Genomic DNA, 24,124 nt, shown 5'->3' on the forward strand with positions numbered 1-24,124 from the left:
TCTTCCAATTGCCACTGTGTATTAATTTCAGCAGCAACCACTGTGTGTAGCAGACAAATAAAGATTTATTATCTTTCAGAGAGTTTGTTTTTATTAAATACTAATTAACACACAAAAAGGTGTAAAGGGAGATAACAGTGAAGGGCAGCGTCCTGTTGTAGGCTCTCATAGCTGTGTGCAACTCCAGCTATCATTTTGGAAGCTGTCCGAAGGGGTGGAGTGAATGAGGTACTGAGACAGGTCGGGAAGATGCAAGGAATGTGTGGAAGGAGTTTGGGGAGGGCATGACAAGCAGTTCTGTATCAGCTGCAGGGGTCGGGGGGGCAAGCATGCATGTGTTCTGCTTGAAGTGTAATTAGGGACTTCAACACCTCTGTTTGCTCCTGCATCACTTTTATCATCCGTTCCTGGCACATTACAATTTGCTCCTAGGTCTCCTTCTTGTCCTGCCTATTTTATAATTTTCAGTTACAGTCTGTCTTCACGCCTGTTGTTCTTGTTTTTCGGCATCTGAGGAATGGAGCACCTCTTGAAACATGTCCTTCTTGCTCCTCCTCGTTGCTTCCTTATCTGGTGGAGGTGCTCCACCGGTTTGTAGGAGGTTCCCCTGAAGGCCACATCTGCAGAAGCAAAGGAAACAATAAACAGAAGCATGATTTTGAGTGCACTCAAAGCATCGGATCATTATAGTAAAATACACCTCTTTTAAAATAGGAACCAGTTTCTCATTGTCTTTTGTCAAGCACACAGCTCAACGAACAACCCAAACATGGTGAGTTCAGGACAGGGCCGGAGGGTCACTCAAGATGGGTCAAAAGGTCTAAGTGGCTTTCTAAGGGGATCACTGCAAGCAACTGGGCAAAATTGTAAATTCTGCCACCATTTTCCATGGGGTCATTGAAGCTGCTATCTCACCCCTGAGAATAAGCAAGGATGTAAGGGTGGACTCCTGCATGTGTGTGGCATCAGACCAGGTCCCTATGCTGCATGTCTATGCGCTGCTTTGGTCCCTGCACAAGTGATTGCCGTGGAAAAGTTTCCTACAATGGGGGAAGGAACAAAGCAGCTCTGCCAAGGAACTTTTGCCAGAGAATTGGCAAGTACCTCCAGGAAAGTTTCCTAGAGACATCTCTGGAGGATTTCTGTGAAATCTCGGTGTCCATTAACACACTTTTCCACAGGGCCCCTTCTGCGTAGCTGCATAGGGGAATGTGAAGCAGACGGAGATGCAAACACAGCTAGTCGTATACATTTCTATGTCTTAGCCCACTTCTAGAGTATAACAAAGCAAAGGACAGCTCTACCTCGTGTAACCGAGCAGCATCAACACAAAAAGATCACTTACCAAAGCTTCCCTCTCCTGCATCATGACTTCTGGGACTGGCTTGAATACTCCTGGGTCAAGAAGAGGTCCTGGCTCGCCATGGCACCGGACAACCCTGTTGCCTGTCCTATCTCATCCTCCAGCTTGACTTCCTCATCCACCACTTTGTCCTCGGGGTTGAGTCCGCTGTCTCCAGTCCCACTGAAGCATCAGCAGGGCTCTTGGCAGTGGAGGTGGGGTCGCTACCAAGGATGGCGTCCAGCTCCTTGTAGAAGCAGCAGGACTTTGGTGTAGCACCAGAGCCATGGTTTGCTCCCTTGCTTTCTGGTATACCAGCCTCAGCTCCTTTAGATTCGCATGACACTGATGCATGTCCTGTTTGTAGCCCTTATCCAAGATGCCACAAGAAATCTGTCCATAGGTATCAAAGTTCCTACAGCTGGAGCAGAGCTGGGACTGCCCAGCCTCTTCTCCTCACAGATCCAACAACTCACATGTATTCCAAGCAGGACAGCGTTTGCTGCATGGAGCCACCATGGTCAGCTGGGAAAATGTGATATCAGGGCTCCGTGCCAAGCAATCAGGAAATGGCCTTTAAAGGGAGGTGGGGTCAATGCCTGTGTACCTGGGTGCAGAGCAGTGGAATTCAAACCACAGCAATCAGAATGGGCATTGTGGGACATCTCCTGGAGGCCATTTTACAGTCACATAACCAAGCGCAGTGTCTACACTGACACTCTGTCGATATAACTTTGCTGCAAAAAGCTCTACGCATCTTGTCTAGGTGGTTTTATTTTGTTGGAAAAGCAGGAGAGTTTTGTTGGCAGCAGGAGCATTGTAGTGTGTACACCTCCACTGTTTTGTCGACAACAGCTGATTTTTGTCAACAAAACTCTGTAGTGTAGACAAGAACTTATAGTATGGTTCTGAGCTCCAGAGGAAAACTCATGAGGAAATAAATAATTCTGTATTAAGTGCAAGGTTTCGATGGTGTGTAATAAATGAAGCACAGGGTCACATAATGAGTGATGAAAGAAAAAGAAATATTGAATAACCACTGCTTTGTCCTTCCTGTGCACAATAATTAAAAAGTGCATCAAAAATCCATATGCAGGAAGAAGATGGAGTAAGATTGCATGCACAACTTTCATTCCATCATTTTGTAACTCTTGAGCATTTGATTTTGCAATCTTAACATCCTTTTAACATAGTTTTTGTTTGTCAGTATGTAATACCATATATAGAGGATGTGCAACCTGACTGAGGTCTTCTATGCACTGGTTTTTTTAGCATCCAGGTAGCTATGCTGGTGTAGCTGCATTGGTGCAGACCGCAGATTTGCAACTGCTGATTTACACCAGTACACCATATCTAATACTACATGCACCCACAATGATGCACCCACATTAGTGTAACTATAACAGTGGCTAAAAATCTCAGTGTTGGTAAGGCCTGAGTTATTGTGGCTGTAAAAACCTTAACGTCGGCATTTCCAGCTACCATGATGATGCGTGCTTATTAATTAATTATTATTATACTGGGTGGTGCAGGGCAAGAAAGAATTGCCAGTCACTGTACAATAATATGAAGCGCATGAGAGAAGGCGTAGTCCAAACCTCTGTTGTTGCTGCTGTTTGGCTGGAGACAGTTGTCTGCATGGCTGTGATAGTAGGGGAAGAAGCACTTCTGTTTATACTGTATTGTCTGTATACTACTAACTGGAAAAGACCCCAGCTTAATGTTATGTATGAAATATAAGTGGCTAAGGGAAATCTATCTTCTCACTAAATTTCCCTGCTTAACAAAAAGAATACACCTACAATTCATTTTTCTAGCAGTGGACATAATGTTACAGTCCTAGCCTAAAAGCAGCACCACAAAATAACTACATTTTAAAACTTCAGATAATCACCAATGTCTGCCTTTCACATTATTGGATATAAGGGACAAATAAGTGTTAGTATTTTGGCTGTTTTGCAGACCTGAGACTCCACAGAAAAACTTCCTATTTATAGCATGTAAAAAAAATGGACAAGCAACGCCTTTCCATTTCTCACATGTTTAACTGCATAACAGTAAGAGTTAGAACATTCCCACACTCATCACTGTGTACCAGGATCAGGCCTGTGGATAGTTCCACTGAAGTAAATGGGACTGCTTTCCTGAAAAGAAATACCCCTTTGTGTCAAGGTTGCAGATCACATCTTTAGCAATCAGCATTATGCCTTTCATGAAAGGTTGTACACAAAGGACCCTGTAACAGGGTGGTTACCCGCTCCTGCCCTGAGGGGTTTAAAACAGTCCTGGAGGAGGGCTGTGGAGGGGCAAGATGCCTGGGCTGATTGGGAGGAAGCAGGGTCAGCTGGGGCCACGCCCCAATCAGGGCCTAGCTGGCCCTATAAAGGCTTGAGCCAGGGGGCTCAAGGAGGTAGTCTTTCTCTGTGTTCAGAGAGAGAAGGGCCTGGCTGTAGGGTGCTTAACTAAGTACCTAGAGTGGAGCAGGGCTGGGGAAAGGCCAAGGGAGACGGGGAGCTCTGGCCTAGGAAAGCTGCAGGCCTGGTAAGGCCTGTTAGGTACTGGGTTGCAGGGGACAGCCCATGGGTAGGCAGAGGCAGCAGGTCTGAACCCCTTTGCCTGTGATGAGTGGCTGATACTGCAGTCTGCGCCAGTGAATGGGGGCTAGAGGGAGACTGGGCAGTAGCCAAGACTGAGGTGAAGTGGGGATGGTAGGTGGGGGCTCCCTGGTGAGGGGAGGCCCTAAGACTGAGGGGTTACTGCCAGGGGGCAGCACCCCAGGTAAAAGGGCCCTGGGGTCCAGGGTGGGACACTGGCCTGCAGAGGGTGCTCTGGAGCTGGAACAAGCTAATTCCTGGAAGTCACCAGCAGGAGGCGCTGCTGGGTGAGTCTGCACTCCTCTACAGACCCAATAATATAAGGTATTCGACACCTTGATTTCCATTAACTTCTCTGAAAAATGAGTGCCTCTATGCCCTATAGGACTGGGCCAAAATTAATTCTGAATGAACAAACTTCAGAAAGGCACACCAGTTTTGTTTGCTAAGAAATCTGACTTTGAGATAAATATCTTTTAAAGTTCAGATGTTTATCCAAACTTTGGTCTAGAATTGGTTTTCCAATACTTTCCAGTTGGCTCATAAATACTATGAGATCAGCATCTGTCTTTGTATTTTACTACTTCTGCTGGTACAAAAGGAAGTCAAGAAATGCAGAGGCACAAGAAAATGAGTAAAAAGAAAACCCAGTTAACTCAACATTTTAAAATTTCACAAATGGGTCTAGATTCATTTCAAGTCTTGAGCACGTCTTGGTTGCTTCTTATTTCTTCCTAACCATTATCCATTCCTTGTATAGATATTATCCACTATGATATGCACATATCAAAACTATAATAAAACCTGACCATTGGCCCTAGCTTTGAGCAGTATAATACTTGGCATAAAAATCACGTCCTGACGTATGATATGTACACTAGGATATCTTCCATTCCTACAACAGAACTGAAAGTTGAGATCAATTTTTATTATTTTTCCAGTTTAAATTACACCAGATGCACTTTACGCAAACTACAATTCTGCATCTGTGCTGCCAGTCATTAAAACATTTAAGATTGAATGAGCTTTAACTGTTAAGCAAACTAAGACAAAACTCAAATTTCAAAGCTCAGTTTGAGGAGACTGCTTCATACTCAGCTGCTATCTTTGTCTTATTTTTATTGGTGCTCAGCAAGAACACATTAACGTCAGTTCACACACTTGCCAGTTGTTCACAAAGTTTACTCACCCTCTGACCTTCTTTCCCTGGTGGACCTGGAGGACCTTCTAGCCCTGGCAAACCCTGAAAATACAAACATTCAAGAATGTAACATTTCAAGATGATCTTGGCTTAATTTGACTCAGCCTGTAACAAACCATACTTGTAACCAAAGGAAACTTAAAATGTTCATTACTGATAGAGATCACCTTATGTTCAGGACTACATTATGTTCACGTGATTTAAAAAAAAAAAATTACAATTTTTATTGATGATCGTAATACCAGCATAACCATATTGTGTCATATGGATCAGAATAATTATTGGATTTTGATGCAGTATTGTTTTAAATATAGTTATAAAAGGTTTAACTATGCTTTGTATCTGTACTACCATATATCTTGTGGCATGCTGGCTTTACATACAAATTAGCTGGCTTCATTAAACTAGGGGGTCGCACACTCTGTAGCTTGTGTAGGCTGAGCTTACTGCACAGCAGAGGCTCCTTGCATTCCTCCATTCCCCTCCCCCATGAATTACCTGGGTGCCACTTTCCCATCCCACTCTACTTCAGGGACTCCCTGCAACTTCTCTCTGCCAAGAGTTCAGTGTGCCTCCCATTCCCCCTTCTCTCACACTAGGGTCCCCCATTTTTCCCCACATACCAATAGCTCTGATTGTATCCCCATTCCCACTTCCCTCATGCCCTTCATTTGCCCCTTTCCCCTCCATACCAGGGTTCCCCAATCTCCTCTCCACCATGGTGACACATTTTCTCAGGGTGCCCAGGATTCTGAGTCATGGTGGTAACCTACTCCCTCAAGTAGAGAAGGACTTGCTGGTGCTAAAATGGGTGTCAGCGCCACGATACCCTCAGTCTGTTAGCCATTCAAACAATCTCCTCAGGGCTCTGCCAGCCTTTACTTTGCCTTGCAGGATGACACTTGATGTACCCTAGTCTCCAAGCTCCTCTAAAGCATCCCCCTGTAATGTCTGGCTGACTTCATGTTGACTTCACATGTCTGTATTCTTTATCAGCATTCAGTTCAAACTCAGAGGCCCATTGTGAAACATTAAATGCTTAATTTATATGCCAGTTAGCTAGATGGTCAAACATTCCTGATGTGAGAAAAAAACCTTTCTCTGCAGGTGACTCATACTTGATACAGAGGCTCAGGATATATTGTCAAGATATACACAACTTTTTAAATATCATTAGTACATACTTTCACAATGATAATAATGACCAGTGTGACACCAGCTTTTATCTGCTACCTTACAAGACCTATTTATGGATAAGTACCATAAAAGCAGTGTCTTAGGTGAAGAGTTTGTCAGGCTTATTAGGAGTTGCTGACACGGAATTGTGAACCTTTTGCCAGCTGCAGGGCCAGTTCTAGGTTTTTTGCTGCCCCAAGCAAAAAAAATTTTGGCTGCTCCCCGCCAGCCCTGGGCGCCCTCTCTCTTCCCCCCCACCCCCAACTGCACCCTCCTGCCGCCCCAGCCCTGGGTCACTGGTAACTCGCTCCCAGGGCAGGTAATTCAGCAGGAATTTTGGATGTGCACAGAACACAGACAGGATTGGTTCCCATATGGTTACAGAACTGCAGTAAAGTGGAACAATTTTCAGCTTGTGTGATTGAAGGATATCTGGATGCATATTATAAGACTGTCCTACATAAATGAGGAAAAGTTAAGGTGCCTTTATTATTCTTTTGTTCCATGCTTTGTTCCTATGGGGAATTTGCCAATGCAATATCAGTCTTCCTTTTAAACAAATAAAACTAAAACTAAAAAAAAAAAAAAAAAAAGCAATGGCTGTTGAAAATAGCAATTCCAGTCCTAATAACCACTGGGAAGCATTTCTTGCTCAATTTATTCTACTTTTTCTACAGCAAGTTACAGTGGATCAGTATATTGGATTTGGGAGAAATGAAGTAACAGCTGCCCAAATTGAGCTTGAGCACTCCTGAATTTTGAGGGTGTTCAAATCTGGAAGGCAGGTGCTGGATTCCCTTTCTGAATATTAGCTAAATCTGGAAAAGAAAAGTCAATTGCTGCTTCCATGGCTCAGAAGTGTAAATCCTCCTACGTGCCTGCTACTGTATCTAAAGCTGCCCAGTCTAGTAGAGCCTCCCCTCCCTTACTTTTCATTTTAAATTCTAGTGGGATCCACGTACCTCCCTTGCTAGGCTTCAGACAGAGAGGTGCACTGTCCATTTAGTCCACCCAATTCTTTCTTTAGGGGAGAGCCCAGGGCTGGGGTGGCAGGAGGTGCAGGTGGGGGCCAGAGCTGGGGCGGCAGGGGGTGTGGGCAGGGGAGAGTCCAGGCCTGGGGCAACACGAGGGTGCAGGGGAGTCCAGGGCTGGGGTCGGGGCGCAAAAAACCTAGAGCTGGCTCTGTCCCTACCATTCACAGCAAGCTGCAGCATGAGGTTTCAGTTCCACACTCCTTCCCCATCCCTTTCCTGTTAATTGTGGCCGAGGGAATGCTGGGAAATGTAATTCTTTCCCTGCTCCAGGGCTGGCTCTATAGGCAGGGAGCTAATCAAGGAACTACAGCTCCCAGGGCCCCCTGTTGGTTCTCAGCTCCCATGCTGGATTCTTGCGCCCCTGCAAATTTGCCGCCCCAAGCAACTGCTTGCTTTGCTGGTGCCTAGAGCCGGCCCTGGCCAGCTGGCACCAATGGACCTCTGTGTCACACATGAGTTCTGACTGCCCCCCATTCCCAGGTTCCCATTATCTCCCATGTCAGTGTCTGTCAGCTTTTCCTATTCCTCTTTCTACCCCAGGCTAGGGTTTTGTGTACCCTCTTCCTCCATATCAGAGCCACCAGGAACTATGTTGCCTGCCCATTTCCCCCATACCAGTGTCCCTATTCTCCTCCAAAGCTAGGGACTATGAGCACACTGCCATTGCAACCTTATTTGTCTGGGTGAAAAATCATTCAGCATATCAGTATGTTAAACTCTACCAGGAGCATGGGCAGAGATTAGATTGAGTATTGTTATTCTGTAAGGTGTTAATGGGCACAATCAATCAGTTTGACCTACAGATGAATGCAGAGGTGCTTGAAGCTGTGGCTGTGCTAAACCAATGGCAGGGACTCCATGCGTCCCACATTCTACTCTCTCCCAACCTCCTCTTTCAATTTTCCAATTGCTCCCCAAATCAATAGGATTCTGGCCAGTGATGCCTATAACGTTCCCTGAAATATTGGAATTGATTTCATGCAGTGTTCAAAAGTTATCACATTACATAGAGACCGACACCTTTGAGTACAGGGTCTTGCAAGCTTACCCAATAAATAGCAATACACCATGTGTCTGAAATCAAGTTTAGGCACTTTACCCTGATCTTATAACTGACTGTGCCCTGGTCGACCCTTGAGCCCACATTCAACCTCACTGTTGAGATCAAAATGAAGGATTCTGGCTGTGCATAACAAGTCACAGGATTGGAGCCTTAGGTTTTTTATTTATTCAAGATAAACTCCCCTTTTGACTAGTTAAGAAGTGTTGAATCAAGTCATGTTTTTAGAAAACTATCCATTTCCAGAAAGTGAATTAAAACATGATCTGTAATTCAGGTGATAAAATTGAGAAAAGTAATGAGGTTTAAATTGCTATCTCCCAAACCTTAAAAAGGTGGCATCACTTTATAAAAATGAATTGTATGAATTCAGTTTTAAATAAAAATTAATCTGTTCAAGAGCTTTCCCATTTATATAATTTCTCCACTCTGAATCACAACAGCTGGGAGAACTCCTCAGACTTTATTAATTCACGACATGATATTCTGTCACTTTAATTTAAAATGTTAACAAGTTAATGTTTCAGACACTTCAAAATTGCTGCAAACTATATTCATGCTTCAAACAATTTCTAAATTTTCTATTAATGGTTGATGATGCATAGTTGTTCCCAAAGTCACAAATATAACCGTTAACTTGCTAGAAAATATTTGTGTATGTTAAAGTAAAAAAATTCGTGTGAACCAGAAATCATACAGCACTAACTGTAGTGAAGCTATGTAGTTTAAACACACACATGCATACTCTGTGAATGCCCCTCTACTTCAGAATTCACTCCTCCAGGTTGGTCTACAAATTTGCCCTGCACTGCTAACTTCCCAAGTACAATGCATAGATAGCTCATCTTTTTGAGGATACTTTTGCTGGGAATTCAAGAGGTGGAAAGATTTTAGTTTGTGATTTTTCTCCCCCTCCTGAATAGTGGTTGCACACAGGGGAGCAAGATGTTGCCTTGCTTTGTAATTATTTGATTACGAAATGTATTGTAAATTGATGGCAAGGGTACTTGGAACCTTGGAGAGGCATTTTTTTAAATGTTTGCTTGCAAAATTTAAAATAGATTCCTAAAACTAAAAATTAAGGTACCGTATGCAATGACTTTTCTAATCACTTCAGAAACTGAGTGGTTCATATTATTATGCCCTCATGATAAAAGGATAGCTTAGAATATGACCTATAGTCTATCCATTAGCAGAAGTAATTCATTAAAATGAAAACACACAAAATATTTATTCATAAAGTAAAAAAATTAACTTTATGAAGGATTTTACGAAAAACATTACCTTCAAAGACTGCTGTTAGCCTTACAGACAAGTACAGTATTTGGTCTTCCTAAACCTTAGCCATTTTTTGTCTGTGCAGATAACTCTCCACTGCATCCCCAAACTAAAAGAGCGTTGTATCTTGGTCAATAAGAAGGTAAGTTTCTTTAAAAATAAGAAACAGCCATAACAAATATGACAGTGTATGAACCTCAGAAACTTATGTATTACATAAAAAGAAGCACTCAGCATTATGTACCTGTACAACAAAGTCTTAATGGAAAAAACATAACCACCTAACTGTACAACACAGTGACAACTAGTTTTGTAGCCAGCATTTTCTGTTCTAAATCTATTCGCATTCTTTTTCTTCTAATTTTAAAATATCACAATTACGGACAAAGAAACCGCTAAGGAGGTTTATATTCAAGGAAAAGGAGGAGTGTTGAGTGTAATCGGAAACTGGAATGGAAGAACTGCTCTGTACAAGGGGCCATTCCCTGGCATTGAAATTTAGGTTTTATTAGGGCCCTTGGGTTTACAAATGAAAACACAATATGTTCCAAAGTACCCAACATCCTAGTTTTAGAAATGTAATAAAATAGCAGCTACTGCTCTTTACTCAATGAGGTATTAGACAAAAATAACTCTACACCTTCAGTCACCTTCCAGAATAACTTTCAAAATGAATGAAAGGGACAATTGTCCAACAGTGAGTCCTCTTCACTACAAAGAAAGCAGAGAAGCACTCATTGCTTAAGTTATTTAAAATTAGACTGGAAACACTGAAGAATCTACCATAGTGGATAATTCTTTAATGAGGTAAACATATACATAAGGACACAAGAGCAAAGTATCCCACTGTGTAGGAAACCTAGGAAATATGGCAAGAGACCACCCTGGCTTAACCAGGAGTTCTTCAATGATCTGAAACTCAAGAGTCCTACAAAATGTGGAAACTAGGCCAAATTACAAAGGATGAATATGAACAAATAACACAAGTATGAAGGGACAAAATCAGAAAGGCCAAGGCACAAAATGAGCTTAAACTAGCAAGAGACATAAAGGGTAACAAGAAAACAATACACAAATACATTAGAAGCAAGAGGAAGACCAAAGAGAGGGTAGGTCTGTTACTCAATGAGGGGGGAAAACAATAACAGAAAATTTGGAAATGGCTAAATGATTTTGTTTTGTGTCAGTTTTCACCAAAAAGGTTAGCAGTGATTGCACATCTAACACCGCCATTGCCAGTGAAAATGGGATTGAATATGAAGCTAAAATAGGGAAATAAGTTAAAAATTACTTAGATGTCTTCAAGTCACCAGAGCCTGGTGAAATGCATCCTAAAATACTCAGAGTTGACTGAGGAGATATCAGAGCCATTAGTGATTATCTTTGAAAAGTCATGGAAGACTGGAGAGATTCCAGAGGACTGGAAAAGGGCAAATATAGTGCCCATCTATAAAAAGGGGGTGGGGGAGGACAACCTGGGAAATTACAGACCAGTCAGCCTAACTTCAGTACCCAGAAAGATAATGGACCAAATAATTAAGCAATCAATTTGCAAACACCTAGAAGATAAGGTGATAAATTAATGGAGATATCCTATCTCCTAGACCTGGAAGGGACCTTGAAAGGTCATCGAGTCCAGCCCCCTGCCTTCACTAGCAGGACCAAGTACTGATTTTTGCCCCAGATCCCTAAGTGGCCTCCTCAAGGATTGAACTCACAACCCTGGGTTTAGCAGGCCAATGCTCAAACCACTGAGCTATCATTCAACATGAATTTGTCAAGAACAAATCATGTCAAACCAACCGGAAAGCTGTCTTCAACAGGGTAACAAGCCTTGTGGATGGTGGGGGAAGGGAAGGAGTGGTAGATGTGGTATATCTTGACTTTAAGACTTTTGATACTATTTCTCAACCTTCTCAAAAAACAAACTAGGGAAATACAACCTAGATGGGGCTACTATAAGGTGACTGCATAACTGGCTGAAAAACTATTCCCAGAGAGTAGTTATCAGGGGTTCACAGTCAAGCCAGAAGGGCATATTGAGTGGAGTCCCACAGAGATCAGTTCTGGGTCCAGTTCTGGTCAATATTTTCATAAATGATTTAGATAATGGCATAGAGAGTACAGTTATAAAGTTTGCTGATGACGCCAAGCTGGAAGAGGTTGCAAGTGCTTTGGAGGATAGAATTAAAATTCAAAACGATCAGGACAAACTGAAGAAATGATTTGAAGTAAATAGGATGAAATTCAATAAGGACAAATCTAAAGTACTCCACTTAGGAAGCAGCAATCAGCTGCGCACATGCAAAATGGGAAATGACTGCCTAGGAAGGAGCACTGCAGAAAGGGACCGAGGGGTTACAGTGGATCACAAGCTAAATATGAGTCAACAGTGTAACACTTGCAAAAAAGAGCAATCATCATTCTGGGATGTATTAGCAGGAGTGTTGTAAATAAAACATGAGCAGTAATTCTTTCGTTCTACTCCGCACTGATTAGGCCTCAATTGGAGTATTGTGTCCAGTTCTGGGTGCCACGTTTCAGGAAAGATGTGGACAAATTGAAGAAAGTCCAGAGAAGAGCAACAAAAATGATTAAAGGTCTAGAAAACATAACCGATGAGGGAAGATTGAAAAAATTAAGTTCATTTAGTTTGGAGAAGAGAAGACTGAGCGGGGACATAAGTTTTCAAGTACATGAAAGGTTGTTACAAGGAAGAGGGAGAACAATTGTTCTCCTTAACCTCTGAGGATAGGACAAGAAGCAATGGGCTTAAATTGCAGCAAGGGCGGCTTCGGTTGGACATTAGTAAAAACTTCCTAACTGTCAGGGTGGTTAAGCACTGAAATAAATTACCTAGGGAAGTTGTGGAATCTCCATTATTGGAGATTTTTAAGAGCAGGTTAGACAAACACCAGTTAGGGATGGTCTAGATAATGCTTGGTCCTGCCATGAGTGCAGGGGACTGGACTAGATGACCGCACAATGTCCCTTCCAGTCCTATGATTCTATGTCTTTTCTATCTCTAACATCTATGATTCTAATACAGAAATCAAAGGCTAGATTTTGGAGTAATGGACATAACAGTAGAGCAGGGGTTCCCAAATTTGGTTCACAGCTTGTTCAGGGTAAGCCCCTGGCAGGCCGCGAGACACTTCGTTTGCCTCAGCATCTACAGGTATGGCTGCTTACAGCTCCCAGTGGCCGCAGTTCGCCGTTCTCTGTCAATGGGAGCTTCAAGAAGCGCTGGCCTGGCCCACACCACTTCCCACAGCTCCCATTGGCCAGGAATGGTGAATCGTGGCCAATGGGAGCTGCGAGTGACCATACCTGCGGACCCTGAGGCAAACAAAACATCTCGCGGCCTGCTAGGGGCTTACCCTGACCAAGCTGTGAACCAAATTTGGGAACCTATGCAGTAGAGGAAATCCAGAAAAAACTCCCCATCTGTTTGAGAGAGATGTTGAGCATCCACCTCCATCTCACCTCATGAAATGCTCTCTTGATAAGCTCTGTCAGTTTGGGATGGGAAAAACTGTGTCTGGGAGGAGGTGGTCTGTTTTACCTATGTTACCACTTCCTAGCAAACATGTTTAGCAATGCCCACAGGAACTAAGGTGATCATATCAACCTTAATTCTCATGTGGTCCTGTTCTTCACTGCCATATCTTCCTGGGGATGACACTGAGGTGTGGAAAGATGTAAGTATCAGTACTCTAGGTGGGATCATGCTGGCAGGAGAAATAGAGGGCAGCCTTCCACAGATGGCCTGAGAGCCATATGATTTCTCTGAAAATCTTGAGATACAAGATTGGAAAGTCATGCCTTATACCCACTTTGCGGACAAGTGAACTCCACTCCAACCCAACAGGATGATCTCTTTGAAACTCCATGAGAGTTTTCTGAATTTCTTTTGCCCTCCTGCAGGTTTTTCCATGGGAGGACATATTACCCAAAGACTGAAGCCATATATGTTTATATACATTTATTTTAGAGTTTCATATGTACAAAGTCCAATATACAACATGTAAAAATTGGCCAAACAAGTTACTGCTCTGAGATATTACAATCTAATGGCACAACCAAATCAAATACAGAACAAGTGGTATATGCAGTCTTTATAGCCAATACCTTTCATGGAACTGACAAGCTTCTAGGAGGCTTTTTTAAAAGAGGAGCCAGAATGTGCTTGGTGAAAGTTAAATAAAAGGAGGACACTAAGGTGTGTCATGGAAAGAAAAAAAAAAGTCAAGAGTTTCAGGAGTGGGCAAAGGAGGCATCAAACAGGAAACTTGTGAAGAACATAGAGGGTGAATAGGGGCATAAAAAGAGATTAGGAAGATGTTGATTTGTGCAAAGCCTTAAAAATGAAGTTGAGTCACCTAAACTTGAAGCAGAGAAGAGTGGAAATTTATGAAGGAATTTGCAACAGACAATCCATGATTAAAATAGCAGGCAAGGGAAAGGATCTTGGTTGTAGTGTATGGGTTAGATACAAAGCAAGGAGGTGGTTACAGTAAATAAAGTGACGGATGACAGATGTGGACTACACTTTTAGCAGTCAGAATGGAAAGGGAATGCTGGATTTTAAAAATGGTATAGAAGTAGCGGTGAATCTTTTAAATTAATCTGAAAACTCACACATTTGTATGCGGTGCTATTGTAACCACGTCACTACCAGGATATCAGAGACAAAGTGCATAATGTCTTTTATTGGACCAACTTTTGTTGGTGAGAGAGACAAGCTTTTGAGCTTGTCACCTGAAGAACTTTGTGTTAGCTTGTCTCTCTCACCAACAAAAATTGGTCCAATAAAAGATATTAGCTCACCCACCTTGTCTCTCTAACTCTCATATTATAAATCTCATACAGAGCAGAAAATCGATAATTTTAATATTTTTAACTGTGTGGGGGTCATGTATGGGAATTGCGGTGTATAAGTTTCATGGGCTAACATGGAAGAATCTGTATGAGTTTTGTTAAATATCTTGAATGAATCATCAAAATGTGTCTGGATTTCTTGCATTATAGTTACTAATGGCACATAGTAATTGTTAAAATTTTCAGCTGATCATACTCTAAATCAACATTTTTGACAAGTAATTGGAGATAAGAGTTATTAAACCTTAGAGGAGAGAAAAGAAATGTGTTCGGCAATGATGAAAGTATGTGACTAACAGTGCAATCTAGTTAAACAATTTGTAGTTTCAGTAGGTATCAAGTGAAGTGTGTTAGATTTCATACAACTCCCCCATTATAAGCTGCTCACTACAGGATAAAGAGTAAAATCTTCTGATGTGACCATGAAGATAAATCAATACAAATGTTTTTTGTAACCGGTGTTTAAAAATGTTTACAGAAACACAGCAGATGTCTGCTTACTAGATTTAATGGTTCAAATTAATTACATTAGAACATGTTTTGAACAAAAACAAAGTACTAATCATAACCTCAGTCAGTTATGAAAAGCAGCTGAAGTGGACGAGTGAAGATACTTAAAGACATTATTAATATTACTTACTTCCTGAGGCAACTTACAGCCCATGCCAAAAACACAGTACAACAAAAATATTATACAAGTGTATTTTAAGTATATAAAAGTTAGTACAGAGTGTGTCTGATGGGTTTTGAAACATGAGATAGGACAGGATCTCCATAAATTCTTTGTTCTGCTGAAATGGATTCCATGCATGATGACCTCCCATTATTAGCACAAATAATAAATGTATCAGCCTCACTGAAGTATGGAACTGCTTCTTCATGAGAACTTCACAGATTAATTCAATAAAAAAAAGTATGTACAAAACTCATTATAGATTTTATTTTTCTTATTATGAAGCAGTGAGACTCTTAGGTGAATCCAATTCTAACATGTAATTTCTGCAAGACAGCAGGTAAGCTATATGTGGAGTTTAGGGAGACAAGTCAAAAGTACACAAATCTAAATCAGGGATGTGGAACCATCTCTCATGGCGATGTGTGCACAGATCACTTCCCCATCTTTGGTGTGTTTTTATAATATTTAACTAAATAATAAACATTTCTAGGACTTAACTGTCATGGCATTACTCAGTTCAGTTTGGCAATAATAAATTTCTAAACAAAAATGTATGTTGATTCTGTAAATGGGATTATTCAAATACCATAGAACCAGATCTGCTCTCATTTACATGATAGGGAATAACAGAGCAGAATTTGGCCCTTTCTTTGTATTTTCCTTTACAGGTGGATCAATGATGTCTACTACCATGTGCTGATGTTGAACTGCATGCACAGTTCTCATTGGTATGAATGGAAGTCTTGACTTGGATAGAAGGCAGTATATATGGCCCTGCCTCTTGCAAGGATCGATGGTAGAATGGCATTAATTAGCACAATTAGTACCAGTAATTTACTAGCATGATTAAAAGGTGACCAGTAATGTCTACCATAATTTTGAAGCAACAAAAGGCTGCTGCATATTGGAGGGAGCAAAGAGCCTTCCCTGGACTTGCATGGAATGCTAAGAACCACAGTCACTGTGCTCAAACAACCACAGTTACGTTGGATGGCAGAAAGATAAGATCAATGCTCATAAAATCAGGGTTCTATTATAGGTCACATTTACTTTCTTCACTATAGTACCACAAATTTAATGAGGAAATTTGATCAATATTTCTTTAAAATATCCATGTGGGATTAATTTAATCTAAATGGGACCTGACCCTGCATTCAAAACTCACTGTAGTATATGGAAGTTCCATATGCAGAGCAGCTGCAGGATTAGGCCCTATACTGCTCCTACTGAAATCAATAGGTGTTTTGCAGACTCCAGTTCTATCACTGGTTACTCTGTCACCACTCCACTGACTTCAGTAAGTATCAAAGCAGAATTTAGCCCTAACTGTATATATCAGACTATATCAAAATATGGCCTACTATATTTTTAAAATATATCACTGAAGCAAACAAAAATATAATTTTCTCTATAGGTGTGGTAATTTCTACACCTTTTTCAGATAGTGGAGCTTTAAATCTATTTTAATTTATTTTCAACAGAGACCACCATTTCACTAAGAAATGGACAGAACTATTTCATAAAAGTTCATAGTTTATGAATCTAGCACTTTTACTAGACAAGGGTTTATTTTCTAAGTGAAAAAAAAATGCATAATTTAAACTCCTGAAAGAGAGTCATTTGAAATGTCTCTTTACATTGAAGTGCACTAGTAATAGAAGGGAACAGGGAACTATTCTGACATCATTCTTCTAATGCAAGACATATAAATCATTTCCATGTCAACTGAGCAGACTGCAGGTTTTTACAAAACACAAATCTTCTCTGAGACCAAAACATAAATCTTTCCTCAGGCCCTAAGCACCAGCTCTCTTGTATTACTGCGCAGAGGAGATAAAAATAAAAATAGCTTGAAACTATAGAAATATCGTCTGCTTCTCTGAACAAGATTACCTTGACAGAATCTTCCCTCCCACTTAAACAATATTTAAAAACCAAGAGCATTTCCAAATCCTGCTATGAGAGTTAAATATAATCCCATGACTACATCTAGCCCAAAAGAAATTGATAGGTTAATATTTTTCATGAACACTAATAACCACCATTTAAATGGCAGAAATGGTTAAATCCAGGTTCCTGTTACTGGAGACATATTTTTTTAAATAATGAAAATATAAAATCACTTCCAGGTTGCATATTTGTTTATTAATCAGTCTGCTCTCACCTGCAGTTTTTAATTGTAAGAGGCAGAATAACACTGGATGAAACATTTATGAAGAGGATTTCCCTTGTAGGGCCTGAATCTGCACATCCTTTTTCACACTAGTAGTCCTATTTTGGGCTGTAGGGAAGGACCAGTTGCATAGAAAATGTCTGTAGAATCAGCCACTGGGTATGAAGAGCATTACTTCAAACAGCTAACATTAAACACTCAAGGATATAGTATATTACATCTTCAGTTAATTAACTATTCAATAATTAAGGTTTTAAATACAATGGGTATATTGAAACTTTGTGTTATAAAATAATTTACAGTTTTACTCCTATGTGAACATAAGAACGGCCATACTGGGTCAGACCAAAGGTCCATCTAGCCCAGTATTCAGTCTACTGACAGTGGCCAATGCCAGGTGCCCCAGAGGGAGTGAACCTAACAGGTAATGATCAAGTGATCTCTCTCCTGCCATCTATCTCCATCCTCTGACAGAGTCTAGGGACACCATTCCTTACCCAACCTGGCTAATAGCTATTAATGGACTTAACCTCCATTCATTTATCCAGTTCTCTTTTAAACGCTGTTATAGTCCTAGCCTTCACAACCTCCTCAGGCAAGGAGTTCCAGAAGTTGACTGTGCCTATGTGTGACCATTACATAACCTGCTACATCAAAGCTGAATAGTCTGTTGTTGGTGTGGCATGTTTACTGAATCTGAAAGTGACCACAGAACTTGCCCAGGCCTGAATTTGCAATTTCCTCATGCTGACTGCTCTGCAGAGTATCTGTGTATGAATTTCCCTTGAGCTTGATTTAACTAAGCCTCCAAAGCCCGAAGAGTCAGCATTCCAAATATCTGTTTAGCGAGCAAGTCTTAGGTACGTTTGCTTGTGACTGACTTAACCTTTGGCTTCTGTGTAAACACTTGGTGCCATCTGGATGAGTATTTTATAACTCCCAAAAGGGATAGGTCCACAAGAACGTACAGACGGACACTCATTTTCCTGGGGAACTAAAAGCAGCAGATCAAGTGTCAAGAGGAATAGTTTTCATATACTTTACAAGAGAGATCGCTGCACTACCTTCCTTCACCTGTCACTCTTCTGACATGACATGCCCAGGCTTAAGCTGTGGATGCCAGAGAGGAAGAGAGGAGCTTAGCCAACTGTGACATTTCAGAGACCAGTCTCTCCCTTCCTAAGCCTAAATTCTGTATTTTGACAAAACTGTGCAGTATAACACTGTGACCCCTGCTTTTTATTCCCTGGAGGGTCTCTAGAGATTTATTAATTTTTAGGACTTAAAAACAAAAAACAAAATAATATATTCATGTATAAGCCAGCTTCAGTAAATTACATAATGTTAAGGGTGTAAAAATATAACTACAGTGAGAAGATTCAAAGTTCATTCCTATTATAAATTTTAAAAAGTATTTAAAAAGGAATAATGATGAACCTTTAACACTTGTATAGTACTTTAGAAAGGTAAAGCACTATACAAACTACACACGGTGGCAGAAATGAAGTACGACTATGAGCCCTAACTTTGGATTCCCGGCAACAAATCATTACCATAATCAAGGACTCAATGTAAAGGATATTCCACGAGCAGATGTATGAATGACTGACTTCAGGAAAACATAACATCTTGAATTGAAGATCTTTTTAAAAAATGCTTTAAAATGTAGTGATAAGAGCCATTAAAGTTTATTGTGTAATAATGTATGATTCAAATGCATATACTTAAATTCTGCAAGAGATCCTAGAAACCCTCCCTGAACAAAACTCCTTTTGGCTTCACTTCAACAGAAGTTCCATGCATAGATGCTTTTAAATTTATCTTTATCTCTCCTTCTCAGCTTTGGTTGTATTATATTTCTAATTCAGTTTCTTTTTTTCTAAAAATTTTAAGCATGGTGAAATTACATTAAAAACAACAAAATATATAACATGTTGTGGAACTTTATATTTACATATTATCTTTGCAACACTCAAACAAACCCACTGCTTTAGGGCCTGACCCAAACCCTAGACTTTAGTGGGCTACAATCAGACCTTTATTTAACTGTGTGACACATGCATTCCCTCTTGAATTCTTTGCTTCTTCTCTCTGCCTAAAGTTTTGGTGCTGGTGGTGGTTTCTGGAGGGCGGTGAAGAGATTTTATGAAAGGTTTTCAGACTTGTATTATTAACTGGACAGATTCTCCAAGCCATTATGATCTCTCAGAGCAATGCATATTTTGACTCATGTCAATATACAATATAACTGACTAAATTTTTGAGGAGCTTTAGAAGAAGTATTTCCCTTGTTAAAATATGTTGGTATGTGTTTTATCTATCTGTTAAGACTTATTGAGTAATTATGTATTTTGGCACAGATACTAATTCTGATCATGCATTATTTACAAGACATGCTGTATTGGCTCTTATGGTTACCACTGTCATCTATGCATAGTTAAACACTTGTTGAAAAAAATGTGGATTTTCCCTCAAAATACAGAGGCTCCACTATCCCCTGCATCCTAATTCTGTTCAGGGTTGGGGGACGGAGGAGAGACAGGAGCTAATTACAGCTCCCTGTTTCTATCCTGCCATATCCCTGGCATGAATTAGAGCAACACTGGGTTTGCTCTAGCAGCTCATGCTAGGGCTGGGACAGCACAGAATATGGGAGCCTAGGGCCTGCTTTAACGTATACCACTGGTGCGTGGTCTCCAAGAAACCTCATGCAGTGGAGGATGAGCCCTGTAAAACAGAGCTCTGCCACACCAGTGTCACCCCCCCCCCCAACTCCCGGAGCACTTCCTTTACACTGGGGTGGAGAGTGGCTGACATAGGAAATGATCTGCCAGCTTTACACCTGCAAGGAGTTCTCTGCTTGAAAGTTAAAGCCAGAATCCAGCCTCTTTGGATCTTGGATCACATGAATAGCACAAAAAAGGCTAGTGCCAAATCTGGTCCAGAATCTGTTTGCCTCTCAAAATTTCAGCATAAAAGTGAAGTTTATTTTAGTTATGCCCCCAAATGACCCAAGAATAATTTATTTTATATTTCCATATCACCAAAATAACCGAACAAACCATTTTCTTAGTAGGAAAAATCAGAAATGGCTCTAAGTAATGCCAAGCTTCAGCCCAAAATATTATTTTGTGATGAGTTTTTACCCCTTGAATTTAAGAAGGTTTATAACTGAAACACTGGCACCTCAGTCTTTGCTACAGCAATCTGAATAGTATTGCTATCAGGCCCAATTCAGTGTTATTTGAACCTCGGGTGTTATCTGACCTACTATTGATTTATGGCAGAATGAGCCATCTTTCGTCTGAGGTTATGTACTATAAAGTCATGGCTACATAAAAATCACACAAAATGAAGCATAAGATTTAGAGACTGGATTGGATTTTCCTCTAATCACTGTCCCTGACCTCATTTGTCTTTTTGTAGAATTTGCCACCTGAAACCCATGACATTTTGCAGTGGTAGAGCAACAGTTTTCCTGCTGGGCTATCTATTCAAGCAGTGTTGTAATCTGTCTTCAAGTTGCTGTGGTGATCCAACCTCACCCTTGCCTCATCTTTCAGTTAACTACTACTGTACATGGAAATTCTTCAGATGGTACTAGCACTTCTCTGAGTGCTTCATCAGTTTCTGCAGAATTAAAGCTGTTTTACTGTGCCTGAATCATTTGGACTGGAACACTCTAGCATCTTCCATCAAAGAACAAATCTCAAAGAATTAGATGTTTGTTTTATAAATGTGAATTATTTAAGCTACAATAAGGTTAAGCCCAAGCAGTTCAAAAGTGACTTCTGATTTTGAATGTCCAACTTGATACATCTTGGACCTAATTTTCAGAGAAGCTGAGCACTCAAAACTCCAGCTGAAGTAAATGGGAGCTGGGGGTGATCAGCACATCTAAAATTTAGGTTCAAGATATCTCTAATTGCTTGATTAGATTTATGGTCTCTTCTTAGCGTGAGAGAGGCACAAAAGGACCATACCTGGGTCATGGAGCACAATGAATATAGATCTCCTTAACTCTCCTTCCTGTGTCTTAAGCTCAAAATCATCATCTCTACTTCTGATCTAATGGTCCCTTCAGGCCTTAAAATCTAGCAATCTGTATGAAGTGTAAACTACTCCCATTCATCTGTGAGACTCAGGCTCTCCAAGTTAGAATATCAAATTTGTCAACTATTTCACAGTTAATCATTTTCAGAAAAAACATTCATCCTCTCTGTGACAGTGATCAGAGTTTGGGTGTGTGAACAGGGTATTAGTATAGAAGTACCACTTTTTTCCTTCTAACTGAAGCCTATATATAAAATCTTTTTTATGTTGGACAAAGTGCAAAGGTCCTCACTTCTTTGTTCTCACCTTTCATGCTTCTTCCCTCAAAAATTGTATTTCAGTATGGATGCATAGGCCCCAATTTCTGACACTTTCCCACATATCCTGCCTTAAAAATGCCAGAACAATATGAAAAAAGTTCAGCGGTGCTGAGTCAGATTGGGTTATATTTATATCAAGTTATTAACTCCATTTTGTATGATGTAATGAACAGATGTCTAAACTTGATTGAGAGCAGCTTACCATATTGCACTCCAGATTAAAAAACTGGTTAGCAAGAGTCATCAAGATTGCAATCTGGGGCTACCGGCAGAGACTTTTAACTACTGGCCCACCCCCATGGGCAATGGCGGCTGGCAAGTGGAGCATAAAAAATGGAGAAGGGGTTGGAGAATCCCAGTGGAGCAGATGACAAAGAGACAGACTCTATTTAAGAGCAAGGAGCAGCCCATCATCACAGGTAAGAAGGGCATGCAGGAGAGAGTGGACAAGGGGGAAGCTGCCCAGCCTGAAATGTTGACAAACCTCACTCATAGAAAGGGTGAGCTCAGTCTAGGGGAGAGTGCCTCTCAGGACTAGTCTGTGCCCTAAGGACTAGTGACTAGACTCTGTCAAGATCCAGTTGTCTTAGAAGCACATGGGACTCAGTGAATGAGTCCACTTTCAACTGACTGGTGACTATACAGAGGAGTAAGAGGCCAGGTTGTACCAGGTGTAACCGGCATCTACTATAATGTAAAGTGTAATTGATTGTTAATGAAGAAAAGCAAATTTCAAAGCTTTCAGTCATTCAATTCAGAAAAAAATGCAAAATTCCACCAGCAACATGTAATGCCCAGCCTACACCCAACAAATCGTCACTGATGCTAATGAAATCACCAACTTCAGCCCAATCTCCATTCTTTCCTTCACAGACAAGACTATTGAATAGACAGTAGCAAACAAACAAGCAAATCACTGATATTTTAGACCCCAATCAGACTTTGGATCAGTTTACTGAGACACTGCAGGTTGAAAATATGGGAGATTGCCTTATGGGGATGGACACAGGTGACACATCCATGTTAACGCTAAGTGATCCATCAGTTGCATGAGCAACAAGGTGCTGTCATCTTCCAAAATCTTGCAGTTGTGGAAGGACTTCCATTAGGATGCCTATTCTGCTTTGTTTACAGGGAATTAGTAGGGGGTAACGTGTTGGAAAACATTGACCCTTTCCTTCAGCTTATGCTTTTTACAGCATATTACTAATGAGGTTACAACCACCCAGGTTTTTATCACAAATACGGGGCCTGATTTTGCTTGTATATTCAAGATCTGCAGGACAATAATTAGCCTAGATATCTCCAGCTAGGTGTTCGGTTTGTCATCAGGTCATGGGAGGTGGCGTTGGTTGCATCTCCATGACTGCAAGAGATCGGGAGGTTTCCTACTCCAAAATTGGATCTGATAGACTCTACCTATCTACTATGAAAATTCCAAGGTGCAGCAGAGATATAGTAGATTTTAGTACATAGATCCCTGCTGCACCTCAGAAGGCCTTGCTGAGCTGAATGAGGTCCTCTCTGCTGTGGAGATGCTGAGAATGAAATCACCCAGAACAATCAATGTCAGTATGTATGATGGCTCTTCTGGGTTAGCTCAGGAGCTCATGAAAACCATGGTGCTATCTCAGATGGCTGGCTGACTCAATGCAAACAGCTGGTCACACTCTGGATCTCATGTTTGGACTGAGAATTAAGGTGGAAAATATGGAGCTTACACTTTTACCTGTGTTTTCATCATGATATCTACATTATCTTGATCAGTGGAATGTGTGTGTGTGAGAGAGTGTAAGTGTAGAGAGAGAACAGGAACAAACGTGATTATTCCTGGTTGTCTTCACTCAGATAACATCAATAACCTTGCCGTGAGGAGTTTTCATTTTACTTTGGGAGTAATGTTATTTGATTCAAACTGAACTTTCAGTTCCATAGAACAAAAGCCTTTTCTGGAAAGTTTTGGCCAGCATCAGTCAATGCGGTTCTGTAGATGCTCAGGGAGCTTCAAGCTATCACAATGCAAATTGGATCCATTTTCTTTCTGGCTAATAAAATCTAACAAAAAGACATTTGACCTATTAAGTGGAGAGGACTGCCAACATTTCCTTTCTGGGGCACAAGATGCCAGCTTCTCTTAAAGAAGCAAGTGTTACATACTCGCTCAAGAAATCATCCCTTGACACTGATTTTGCTAATTATCACCCCATCTCAAATCTTCTTTTTGGAAGCAGGTTACAAGGAATGTAGCAGCACAGGAACTACCAGTAGCACAGGAACTACCAGGAGTCCTGAGACTTCCTTGACCCTGACAGAAGTACAAAAGTGTGAGCTTTTTG

The 24,124-nt window shown here is 40.8% G+C and overlaps 1 protein-coding gene across 1 annotated transcript in view; it reads right to left on the bottom strand.

The window, feature by feature from the left end:
* Positions 1-24,124, bottom strand: part of COL19A1 (collagen type XIX alpha 1 chain) — a 312,743-nt gene that overhangs the window by 127,482 nt on the left and 161,137 nt on the right. The window contains 1 exon segment of the mRNA XM_054021580.1: positions 5,126-5,179. Within this exon segment, the coding sequence (XP_053877555.1) occupies positions 5,126-5,179 (54 nt within the window).

Source organism: Malaclemys terrapin, chromosome 3, assembly GCF_027887155.1.
Source record: "Malaclemys terrapin pileata isolate rMalTer1 chromosome 3, rMalTer1.hap1, whole genome shotgun sequence".
In the NCBI taxonomy this organism is placed as follows: domain Eukaryota; kingdom Metazoa; phylum Chordata; order Testudines; family Emydidae; genus Malaclemys; species Malaclemys terrapin.